At 39.4% G+C, this 12,371-nt stretch overlaps 1 protein-coding gene across 9 annotated transcripts in view; it reads right to left on the bottom strand.

Moving 5' to 3' along the window:
- Positions 1 to 584: 584 nt before the first annotated feature.
- The window catches only part of jbug (filamin-type immunoglobulin domains fbug), a 126,284-nt gene continuing 114,497 nt past the window's right edge, over positions 585 to 12,371 (bottom strand). For 8 of the 9 annotated variants that reach the window (XM_017626359.1, XM_017625679.1, XM_017624290.1 and 5 more), the window contains 7 exons: positions 7,771 to 7,919; positions 5,469 to 7,545; positions 5,284 to 5,412; positions 4,857 to 5,218; positions 3,794 to 4,795; positions 1,646 to 1,825; positions 585 to 1,588 (listed from right to left, as the gene is read on the bottom strand). In XM_017626359.1, coding sequence (XP_017481848.1) covers positions 1,457 to 1,588; positions 1,646 to 1,825; positions 3,794 to 4,795; positions 4,857 to 5,218; positions 5,284 to 5,412; positions 5,469 to 7,545; positions 7,771 to 7,919 — 4,031 coding nt within the window. In that variant the 3' untranslated portion in view covers positions 585 to 1,456. Of the gene's footprint in view, positions 1,589 to 1,645; positions 1,826 to 3,793; positions 4,796 to 4,856; positions 5,219 to 5,283; positions 5,413 to 5,468; positions 7,546 to 7,770; positions 7,920 to 10,690; positions 11,314 to 12,371 lie in introns of those variants that run through there. The other variant, XM_017629808.1, reaches the window with a different exon arrangement.

The following is a 12,371-nucleotide window of genomic DNA, read 5'->3' on the forward strand; positions in this document are numbered from 1 at the left end:
TTGAGCAAATTATTTTTTTGAAGACTTTGTAGAAATTGTGTGCCGGGAGATTTTGTTTTGCTACTTTTGTAGCATAACTGTAGAAAATGGTTGCAAAAGTAGAAAAGGAATTTTCTATAAAAAGAGTTACGTAAGGATTTTATTTGCCAAGGATTAGAAACCTGGTTAATTAAGTAGGGTGGTAAGCTTTATAGTAGCTTTAAAGTTGTCGAGTCCTTGAAATTCGTTATAAGTTGTTTGACTATGATGCCTCACCACCTGCTTATTGAAAATTCCATATTTTCAAAAGTTTTACTAATTAAAAAAAACTTGCATATAGATAAAATATATTTTATTACTAAATATTTAAAAATTTGTGTTAACATTTTAATTAAGTAAAATAATTAAAAAGTAGTATTTATTGCATAAAATACATAAATCGTTACTTGGTATTTGTGTTAGCAATAAAGCACAGAACACACGGAGTAAGATACAATTTCGCATGATAGAAATTTGTCGAGCCTAAACTCTTTGCCACATAAAAATATAAATTCCAAAATTGAAGTTCAAAATTTTTATGCAGTTGAGTACAAATATAAATTGAATTTTTTTTTTGGGTATTTTTTCACTCCATAATGGAAATAATTATAAACTAGGTAAATAAATTTGGGTTTATTTAGGCTGCTTTATATCTTAAAAATTTAGTTTTTGCATTTCTAACAAATGGGGAAGATTTCGTTGTAAGCGGGGATTGTCGTTTTTCTTTGCGCTTTTGCTAAGCAAGCACATTTTTTTTTATTATAAGTACATATGTTTGTATATATTTTTGTATATTTTTCTTAAAAATTAAATTAATAAAATAATGCCTCACTTTTATTTCGGATTACTGTGAGCTGCCCTCTCTCGTTTTCGTTGTCGTTTTTGTTTTCGCTTTGTGTGACCAGTTTGTAGTTAGTATCGTATGTAGCCGCAGAGTTACCTTGGTGAACCGTTATTGTACATATTATGCTCATTGTGCTCATTTGCTCTTGAAAATTTTTCTGTTTAAACAACTTTAGAATAAACAGTTCAATGCTTCAAAAAAAACAAAAAACAAAAAAAAATTGGAACCAAATAATTGCATATGTAGATACTAAGTAGTATGTATGTATGTGAGCACTTATTGTCAGAGCAACACACAATTGCTATCCTGTCGACAGCGACGTCGCAAACAACTGCGCGAACCCATTTCATACATAAAATCGGGATTGCTTATGTAATGCTGATTCAGTAACTGACTGCCCAGCATTGGCGATAGACGCAATTGTTGTTGGGAGCGATGATATTGTTGCGGTGATGCCGGTAATGTATTATGTTGCATTTGTTGTAATGATGCTTGTGGATGTTGGTGTTGGTTTTGTTGCTGATGTTGGGAATGTTGGGTTAATTGACTGAGGGCAGGGCTGGGCAGTATAATTGTGCTAATACTACTCTGGCCTCATATACCTTGCAAGTAACGGCGTAACTCTTCTTCAGTGTCGAATATCATAACTGGGAATGGTGAGCCTGGCACAAATTCACCAGCCCATTTAACCTCGACGCGGTAGTCGCCTGGTTCTGTGGGATCATACTGGAAAGAGGAGAGGTAACAAATTTATTTATAAAGTTGGGTTGAGATTCTGTTTACCTTGCACAAAATGGTGCGATCCTTTTGACTCTCACGCTGCATTTCCACGCGGAAGGCACCCTTGGGACCACGTACACGCACTGTTAGCTGACCAGCGCCAGCGCCGCGCGTATCGCAGATGAAACGAGATTGGAAGGTGGCCAGCACGCCATGCTCAATGCCGGGGCCGTAGACGCGAACCTGTGGACGGAGGAGAGTTGTAAAAACATGTTACTGGGAAAGTTGATTTTTTTTTTTTTTGTTGGTTTCAGTGGTTCATCAGATCCGAAGTTATATGCGCCCTTCTTTATTTGTGCCACAGAGCTCCTCTTGTTCTCAGCCTAGCAAGTTTGTCACGCAACCCTTTTCCTAATGCGGCCTTGTGGCTAAGTACCCAAGTGTAGGTTAAGTTATCGTGATTGCCCCGATCTAGCATCGAAAGGAGAAAAAATTAGCCCGCCTACTTTGAAACTCTCATAGAACCTCTTTGTATTCTTAGTTTCCCTAGAAGTGAACCAATTCTTCGTTCTGATGAAGGTTACAAAGTCGTATCTGCATTGGCATACTTAGATAATTTTCTACACTTTCGATTTATTCTACATTATGGTAACTCCGACAGAACCTACTCGACTGTGTACTATTTCTGTTGACATGCATTCACATCAATTAGTGACCTCTAATAACCCCGAATAAAAAGTGGACTAGATATTCATCTATCTAGTTTAGGCCAGATAGATATGTTATGTTATCGTACGAGTTAGCTGAACAGATAATATTATCTTAATCCGTTCGATAAAGTTGTCTTCAAACCATAATCTGCTGAGATCGTTGAGCTGATCGTTGAAGGACGTTTCCTTCCATATATCTTCTAGATTTTCCTTTGTGGCCTGGAACATGTACTCGAAGTCTGGCTTTCATCATTTAGAGTATATCTACGCTCCATGACCATCCTTAACGGAGATTTGCACACATTCCTGTGCTTTAATAGCTTTCTGACTGACAGAGAAGATGGCTACCACATGGATGTAGATCAAAAGAGGAATCTGTATGTCACCTCGTAACTTCCTTGATTGCTGTAAGCTTGAAAACCCGCCCAGAATTTCGGCAAACCGAAAACTGGGGTTGGATAAGAGCTCAAGTCAATATATCCCACTTCCTACCTGGAGGTCTAACTTAGAGCCATCTGGATAAAGGGTAAATTGTTGCAGAATCAGGATACAGTCTCAAGACTTTTGTGCAAATAATTCCTGAGAGCAAAAAAAGGGACGTATTACAACTGGAAAGGCGAAAGTCCACAAAAAAAGTCCCTCTCTGAAAAAGCGGTCATACCGGCCGATATCTCTCCTTCCCACATACATAAGTGAGTTTTCGAACCCAAACGCAAGAAGAAATGGATAAGGAGTTCTGAAGGCTCTCACCGCTTTCCTTGCATTTCTATATTTCAGAACAACCACCTACGGGAGTCTCACTGGCTACAAACGCAGACGATTATAGTATCGGGAAATGACAGAAATGCTCAGTGTTAGAACGCAAATGGCTACCTTACCGCTCTTTCGGGCTGCTTTACTCTTGTTCGATTGGTCCTTTGACCTATTTAACACACCACGACGCTATTCACGACATGAACAAAGTAACGAGCCATTGAAAGGTTGTCCAGGTGCTTACTGGCAGCATTCAAGGCAAACAATAAGAAACGTCGCTGGTGAAAAACGCGATCGGCTGACCGCTTATCAAGTAAGTAGCACTAACATAAGACAACTCCTCCCACATTCCCTTTGAACTTATCGGGCAGTCCAGGACTAGGGTTTTACTTTATCGGAAGACGTAACTTAGGTAGACCAAGCAGCTAATTCATCCTGCTTCGATTCGCGCTCGGTCCAGTTTAGGAAAGCCAATATTTCCGGCTCCCAAAATCATATTAATGGCCAATAAGTTACTCAGACTAAGTAATTTAACTGGAAGCCTTAAGAGTGCTACTTCTCTATTAAATAAGACGCAAATCTCCCAGATGGTTTTTTAATACCGGCTGCTAGGAATACTCTAAAGTAATCCTGAGAAAAATTGATAGAATTTCTAGTTCTCCTCTATTCTCCCTAGATCGAAATTTTGCTAAGCGACTACGCAAAAATTAATATGTCATTTACAAACAGATAAACACTGTGTGCTCACCTTGCTAGCGTCAGGTGCTCCGGCGACCTTTAGAGCAAACGGCGAGCCTGGCACATTTTGACCGCCATATTTGATCGTCAGCAAATGTCTACCGGGCTCCTGCGGCTTGATGTTCAGTGTAAACGTAGCATCACCATGATCATACAATTCGCAATAGGCCACTTTACGTGGACCTGCGCAATGAGCGGTCAATTCGCCGGGACCGGCACGTCGTGTATCAATCCAAGACTTAATGTCTTTACCAACAATGCCATGACGTAGACCCTCTCCTGAGCAAATTACTTTCGAGGCATCCATCGACGAACCGACAGCAACTGTGAGCGGGCAGCCTTTAACTAGACGACCATTCCATTTCACGGATAATGTTAGCGGTCCCGAGGAGGACTTTTGCGGCGTATACGAGGCCAGCCAGATATTTTCTGTTGGTCGCGGTTGTGCCAAACTCACCGGCACGGAAGTGTTGTCTTGATGCACCAATATGACTTCCGGGCGCCCAGCGGGCGCATTTGTGGCATCGATAGTGAAATGTGCCGCCTCGCCGGCTTGTGCGGCAGCCAGACCGCGTCCCGTAAGCACCACCTTATCGGCCGCTTGTTGACCGGTCACAAAAGCACTGCGCGGACATTGCACAATGGTTAGGCCACTCCAAGTGAGATCCAAATCGTGCTCGCCTGGTGCCAGATTGTCAGCGGTAATATAGATACGCATTTTGCCATCATTTAATTTGTCGACAGGAATTTCAATGCCATCAATTGAGCAGGCCAACTCGCCGGGGCCAGCATTCTCGACATCGAAAACTATACGAGCCGGCAAGATGAGACGGCCGTCGTGATCGAGTAGTGTACCCCAGCCGCCGACAGGTGTGATCTTTGATGTTTCCACACAGGAAACACTCCATGGAGAGCCCGGTAAATTGCCACGATTTGGGCAGCTAGCGCGTATTTCGTAATGACCCACGGACAGAATAGTGTATGAAATGCGCCATTCGTTGTTGCCCAGAGCCTGTAAGGGAGGAAAAAAACTTTAAACCATAATTCAGGGCACCAAAGCACCAAATTCTCACCTTAATTTTCGGTTCAATTCGTTCGCCAAACTCGTCCACCCGTTCGATTTGCACATTTGGCGCAATCGGACAGTAGACAATGAAAGAGGCTTCTTTGTTGCGCTGGCAAACTTCGAGTCCATTGCCGGCAGCGCGTGTATCTGTTTTCACGCCTGTCGCCGAGGCGGTGAAGGTGAATGGCGAACCCTGTACTGTCTCGCCGCCAAACATGATAGTCAGTTTGTAAGCACCTGGTTGTGATGGCACGAATTCAACGCTGTAGATGCCCTCGGACTGTTCAGTAATGTGAACGGGCAGATTTTGATTGGTTGGAGAGACGGCAAATGCCTCTAGTTCAGCAATACCGGCATTCTCGGTGCGCACTGATGGAGAGAGAGGAAGCAGGGTTGGAAATAAACCGAATTAAAGTTAAGGGCGGTCCACCAACCTGAGAAACAGATGGGGCTATGCAACGCTAACTGGCCCTTGGGCACACCTTGAACCACAACACGACTGGTGTCAAAGGCCTCGCAGGTGAATGGACTGCCTGGTAGTGGCTTCGATTGGTGGAGAACCTCTGCGAAATATAACATTTACAAGTGAGTTTGAAATATAACTCGAAAACCAACTTACCAATTATGCTTTGTCCTGGCTTGTTGATTGTGAATTCAGCTTGCAGATGACCGCTCTTGGTTTGATAACAGCGCACAGGTAGTGCTTGTCCACCTGGCCCAGAAACGACTACGTCGAATTCGCGGGCTGCTCGCTTCAGCGTATCAATGGCAAATGACGTAGTCTTGCCAACACGCGACTGATACAAACCCAATCCAGATACACTAATCTCCTTGCCAACGTTCGCTGGCAGCACATTGATCTCAAGCGGTTTCAACGAGATCGGCACTTCATTAAACAGTATAGTTATCTTGTGTGGAGCTACACGCGTTGGGTGATAGACAATCTCATAAATGCCGTTCTTGGACGGACCGCGTATGGAATGTGGCACTTCAGAAGCACCACACTTGACCATTGCCGATAGTTCGCCTTGTCCAGCTTCATTGAGCGACACTGAAATGCTGGCTGGTCGCTGGCAAACCGATTCACCCACTTCCGTGATCTTCACCAGCGCTGGATCGAAAACGGTCAGTGTGCGCGTGCCTATGTGTTGACGTGTGTCGCGATCAATAAAACGTATCAAGTAATTGCCGGTCATGTGTGTACGGAACTCGGCTGTCTGCCTTGTGATGGTATATGGTACTGGCTTGTGATCGGGTCCCACAATTTCGGCGATTTGATCATCTGTTGGAAAGTCGATGGTCGCTAAGCTGCCAATCTGTATGTGTTGGGTAGTTTGTTGTATATCTACGCGGAAGGGACTGCCGTCGACGGGCACTTCATTGAATGTGATATTCACATAGTGTGGTTCTGTGGTCTGCGGCACGAAGGTGACGTCATAGAGGCCACGCGCGCATGCAACAACCTCCGCCTTTACAGTGCTCGTGTCTGTGGAGACAACTAACTCAAGGGTGCCTTCGCCCGCACCAGCGGCATCTACGCTGAAAGTTACAGGCACACCCAATGCAGCTGGCCCATATTGCTGATCCAAGCCGCTGATGCTTACGCGTGAAACATCGAAGACATTGCACGAAAACGGCGAACCATTAATGTGCTTATCATTGGCTGTTACGCTTATCAAGTGTCGGCCCACTACTGTGGGTTGGAATGCAGCTGTATAGGCGTCGCCTCCTTGTGGGGTTAACTGGCAAATAATATTGTCGCCGGATGGCGTGGTAACAAACACTTGCGGCTCAATGCCTTCGAAGCCCTCTAGCTCGAATGTATTATCTACTTTTATAGCTGCCTGTTTCAGACCTTCGCCGCTGGCTAAAGCGCGTGGTAAACTCATCGGGGCAGAAGCAATCTGACAAGTGAATGGTGAACCGGGCACGGGATGACCGTTGAAGCGCACCGAAAGCGAGTGTGGTGCTGCCTCCGTGGGTTTGAAATTAACTTTGAAGCGCGCATTACCTTCGGATTGTACATAGTTCGGCACGTTTTTGCCATTAACGGCCACTATAATTTCCAAGTTGCCCGCACCAGCTTGACTGGCATTAATGCCAAAACTGACGCTCTTGCCTACCACACCGGGACGTATGTCGGTAACAATAACCTTCTCGGCCGAATAGGCTTTGAGCAAGAAGGGACTACCCTCTACGTGGCTGCCACCAGGCAGGCGCACTTCCACCGAGTGATCGCCCACTTCGACAGGCTCGAATTTGATATTATAACCAATGCTATCCAATGGATCGATATTGACAGGCACGCTGCGCCTGGCCGGCCCAAGTACCTCGACAATGGGTTCCGCGTCTGATTCCACGGCAAACTCAAACAGCCGTCCAACGCTAACCTTATCCAAGGTTTCTGGCGATTGTATACGCGCAGCGGCCGAGACGCGACAAGTAAACGGCGAGCCGGGTACATCTTGTCCGTTGAAACGCAATTCGACTGTGTGATTTTGTGCATCACGCGGCGTAAAACTAATGGCGTAGGTGTGTTGTCCTTGCGCTTGCGCCGAAGTCGGTACACGTCCGCCATTCACGGTGACCTCAAGATTGCCAGGGCCAGCTTGGGACGTCTCTACAAGGAAGGTGACTGGCTTGCCGACTGTGCCATTGCTGACATTCTTCACTTTGATGGCATTCACGTCGTAGACCTAGAGGGATGGTGGGTGGGGGAAAATTGGAAATAGCAGTTAAGATGAGAGTGACTTTAATTCAATGACCGTAGGCCAAAACAATCCAGTTGTGTTTTTGGTACCATAAAAGTAGATATGGTCTGAATTAAATTCATAGTAGAATTTCAATTATTCGAACTGAATTATTTTGGTCTTTGGTCTTAGCATTTTCGTATATTAGGCGATACAATTGTGCGGTCCTACCTTAGCTGCATAGGGGCTACCCGCGGTGGACAAACCGTTGACGGTGACATTCACACGATGTTCGCCGACTACGCGTGGCACGAACTCAGCCTTGAAAATGCCCTCCGAGGTTTGGTGGACCTGTGCAGGCACTGACTGGCCGGCAGGTCCTGATGTGCAAGTCAGGATACATTGGTTTTATAGTTGTTGAATGGGGTTTTTTGTTGAGTTTTTATTTTTTATTAAAAGTTTTTTTGGTTTTGGTTTTGGTTTTTATTTTATTTTTATATTTTAATTGTTTGCATTTTTTTATTTTTTTTTTTGTTTTTGTATGATTGTTTTTCAAAGCGTTGCGTTGCGCGCGTATAAAGTTAACGTCGTAAAAATTTGGTTTTTGTTGAAATTTGCAAAATACGGGTAAATTATATTTTGTTTAGCAAAAGCATACGTTTGTTTTAGTTGTGGATTTGCAGAGTTAGTTGGGAGCATTTTTGTTGATTATTATTTTATTATGGGATTTAGCATGTGAGTGTTTTGTTTAAAAATGAATAAATGAGAAAAAATTTTGGAAAAAGCTTGATTAGTTTTATAAAAAAAAAAATATTTGTAAATATGAAAATGGACTTCGGTGTTAACTTAAAGCTATTTTCTGCCAAATTATTTTAATTTAAAGAAAGTTAGGATTTGTACAAGCGTATTTAGGAGAACTTATAGATTTAGTTAGTAAGTTATCGGCAAGCTAGAGTTAAGAAAAAGTCATTTGTTTTTTTTACGGATTTAAATAAGAATGTTAATAATTATTTTACAACTAAATAGTTGAATTATTTACAAATATAAAAATTATGAAACGCATATTAAGAAATATTTTTCAATTTAGCAAAATATTTCATTATGCTCTAATTGGGCTATTTAGGTTGTAATTCGTTTTTACAAATAGCAAGAAATTTAACTAAAATTCGAAAAAGACCCCACCTAGTTTTCCAAATTTTCTCTACCATTCAGTATTATTTTCTTCTACAGTTTTACCCTAGACTTTCTATTCCATTATTTATATACACAAGTAGCCTTACCGTTTGCCGGATTCATAAGGATACATTTTAAAATTTTCCGGTTTTCGATTTTTAACAATTAAATGCGTGCTTTCTTCGCCAGACAGGCATATTCTGGTAGTGACAGGATTCACTCTGGATAAATAGAAGTTTATAAATATCTTCAGAGTATGGAGCTACAGTTTTGATCGACTATACTCAATTATGCGCTACGCACTCGATTTAAGGGTCCACAGAAATAAAAGCATTGAACTAAAACCACAGTTTTTTTTTATTACATTCCTTTTATTAACTCGGGATGTAACTATGTAACATTGATGCGCCAAAAGATGCAGCGATTTCTATTCTCAAGTTACATACCTGATGACAGTACGAATGGCAATTATAATAGGGAGGTTTTAGTTTTTTTTAAACTATAATTTTTATTATCCACAGTGTTTGTTACTTTTGCTTGGAAAATGTGACTTCTAAAACCTGGCTTAAATATATTTTCAAAACGAATGCCTTATCTAAAATCGGCGGTGTTTTAGAGGTCTGCCAACGGTTGGGAAAGTCGCGGTTTTTTAATTTGCAAAATATCTCTAAATTTTAGAAATTTGCTCGAGGTCAGTTCATACATAAATAAGCACATGTGACAAAAAAAATCACTTTGAAATGGCGTGCTATAGGTATGACCAATACTGTATGTGGTTAAGGTAAAGTAAAGTCTAAATTTTAATGCTCTCACCCCGAGGATTGTTCTATACTCTGTTTTTCATTTTGAAAATTAACAAATATTCAGAGAAAAAAATGTGTAGAAATGGTCTAAAATTCTTAAAAATAAAATTTTTTTGATCGGTAAACTCTGCTTCCCTTCAGGAAAGTTCCTATAATAATACCCATTTGTTTATTTAACCATTTGTTAAGACTAACTATTTTTATGGGAGACCCACAAAAAAAGTTGGTATTAAAAAATTCGAAAATAAATAATTGCGTATTATTATTGAAAGCTTACTGAAGAAAGTTTTCCGATTGTAAAATATTTCAATAATTCTACTACATTTCTATGAAAAATTGTTTTTGTTGTTTGTTTTATGTACATGGAATACTTTGAGCGACCTCTAAATATTTTTTTAATTTTGAAACAAAGAAGGGGCACCTTTTTTCGGTATAGAACATCCTAGGGTGTGCGAGCATTCGAAATCGGACTTCACTTTTTCACCTGCATTTTGGACCACCCTAATGTACATAGAAAATCTATGTTTATATGGAAGAAAATGCGCAACACCCTCGACAAAAAAAAAATTCTCAAAAATCAACGATAATCTTTAGAGACTTGAAACCTTCAGCTTATTAATTTTAAAATTTAATGGGCTACAAAACTGCGTACTAAACATTTTTCTAAGAAATCGAATCGAAGGTATGAACAATTTTTGGTAGTTCTTAGATTTTCCCGAGTTCTATGTGAAATTAAAAAAAAAATTATTCTGCTGGTTTTTGCTGTTGAAAGAACTAACTATATTTTTTTTATAAAAAACTAAGAAAAATTCGGCACGGAAAACATAAACAAGTAAAATCGTCAAAACGTCAGGGTATTCATATTTTTGACGTTGACTGTATGTGTGTGTGTTTATCTGAAGCTGGGTGCTGCTAATGATTTTCTTTGTCATTCTGCGAGTCTGGGTATTTCAAACTACCTCATTGTGTTTAGTTTGACTTATTTTTGGAAATCTCTGGATGTTCGTGTTAATTTATGCTGTATATATTTTTCCGAAAAAAGGTATAAAGCAATTGAAAAAGTAAAGACATCACCGCCTACTCAAATATCTCCCGCAATACTTTGATAGAGCCTTTTCTCTTACAACTTCTGAGAGAATGATTGATTTAAAATGTGTAACTCAAATAGTTTTTTATTTTTTTATTTGTGAGTATGTTTTTATTTGCAAATAATTTTTCCCTTAATGGATAACATTAATAAAGTCGTTTATTCAATACGTTATACTAGTAAAAAATGAAAGTACAGAAATTTGTATTAGATAGTGCGTGTATATAGTAAACTGTTCGAATATAGTAAACTGTATTTAGGCTATTGTAATTTAGTTGTGTAATAAAAATAGATAAAAAAAGAACAAGGAAATAAAAAGTAAGAATTTCGTTCGGGACAGTATAAAAAAAGGCATAGACGTGTTAGTAAAAGACTAAATACAAAAAAAATTATTTTATTCCAATATGCAATACTAAGTATTAAAAGATTTAAATTTGTCTAATTTATAGTGCAATTAGAGAAAATTAATAAATAGGGAGTTCAAGTGTTGTAGAGTGCAACTAAGTGGAGCCTGTTTGTGCGAAATTGTTTCATATACATTTCGATACATTCATACACATTTGCATGTTGTATATATGTATGTATAAATGGTGCACTTAGTAGGTACATATGTATAGTATAACTTCATATATGTAAGTGTGATATGTAGTAAATATATGTATTTATGTAGTAAGGAGAAAGAGAGTGTCTAGTACAATAGTTTTCGCCGCCCTGAAATATAATACAGATCAAAAGTGAGAATCGAAAAATTGGCAATATTTAAATAATAACAAAAAAAAATCAGAATTATTAAAATAAATAAACATAAAATATATATATAATTTTGCATAAATAAGTGTGAACACTGAGCATAGAAATCTCAATTGGTGTATTTGAACATATACAAACATACAAACATTAGTATATACAAACAAAAAGGGGCCGACATTGAATAATAATGTATAGTACGTGTATTGGGTACTTAAGCACGTCTCTTTCGATTGACCTAAGCAATTTGTTGAATTTGTTTAAACTGATTAATGTTTGGATAAAGATAGGAATGTAATATCCCCTAGTTAGAGAAATACTGCTGGTGCTTTACTTATCATTCAAAGGCGCCACAAACAGCTAACGGTGGCTGAAGACTGCTCGGGTAGTTCACTCGACGCCACCGACTTTTTAGCTGCTAACTGTAACCAACTCATTCAGTATAAACTAGCAGCGTTTTTTCTGCTAGAGATGTCGAATGGAAACCGAATGTATTTGTGTAATTGTTTACTTTCAATTCGATATATGAAACGACTCCAATAAATTAAGGTAAATTTAAATGGCATAACATAAAATTTTGTATTGCATTTATTTTCTTCGCATCGAATCAACGCAAAAATTGTTTTTGTTCTGGTTGTAATAAACCACTAACTGCAAAATATCTATGCCCTGTTATGTAGAAATTTTGAATTTTTCACAAAGAAATGTTGGCTTGTTAAAAGTAGCAGATGTTCCATGCAGGCTTATATTGATAGATCCTCGAACCCTTGCTATGTGTCGGTGAAGTTTATAGCAAAGCCATTTATGAATTATGATGAGAAATTTAAATAACTGAACTTAATTTCACAACATGCGAGTTAAAGTTTGAGCGTTTATTTTTAAGGAAAAAATTAGATAGTAGAAAGGAAACTGAAGAATATGTTTTTTTTATAGTTTTTTGCTCCTGTCATGCCTGCCTAATGCATAATATGTATACATACTTTTATTCCGTAGAAAAATACCAGAGGTTTGCAGTAGATAAC

The sequence above is a fragment of the Rhagoletis zephyria genome, unplaced genomic scaffold (genome assembly GCF_001687245.7).
Source record: "Rhagoletis zephyria isolate East Lansing unplaced genomic scaffold, Rhagoletis_zephyria_1.1 Rzeph_scaffold_00001, whole genome shotgun sequence".
Lineage (NCBI taxonomy): Eukaryota > Metazoa > Arthropoda > Insecta > Diptera > Tephritidae > Rhagoletis > Rhagoletis zephyria.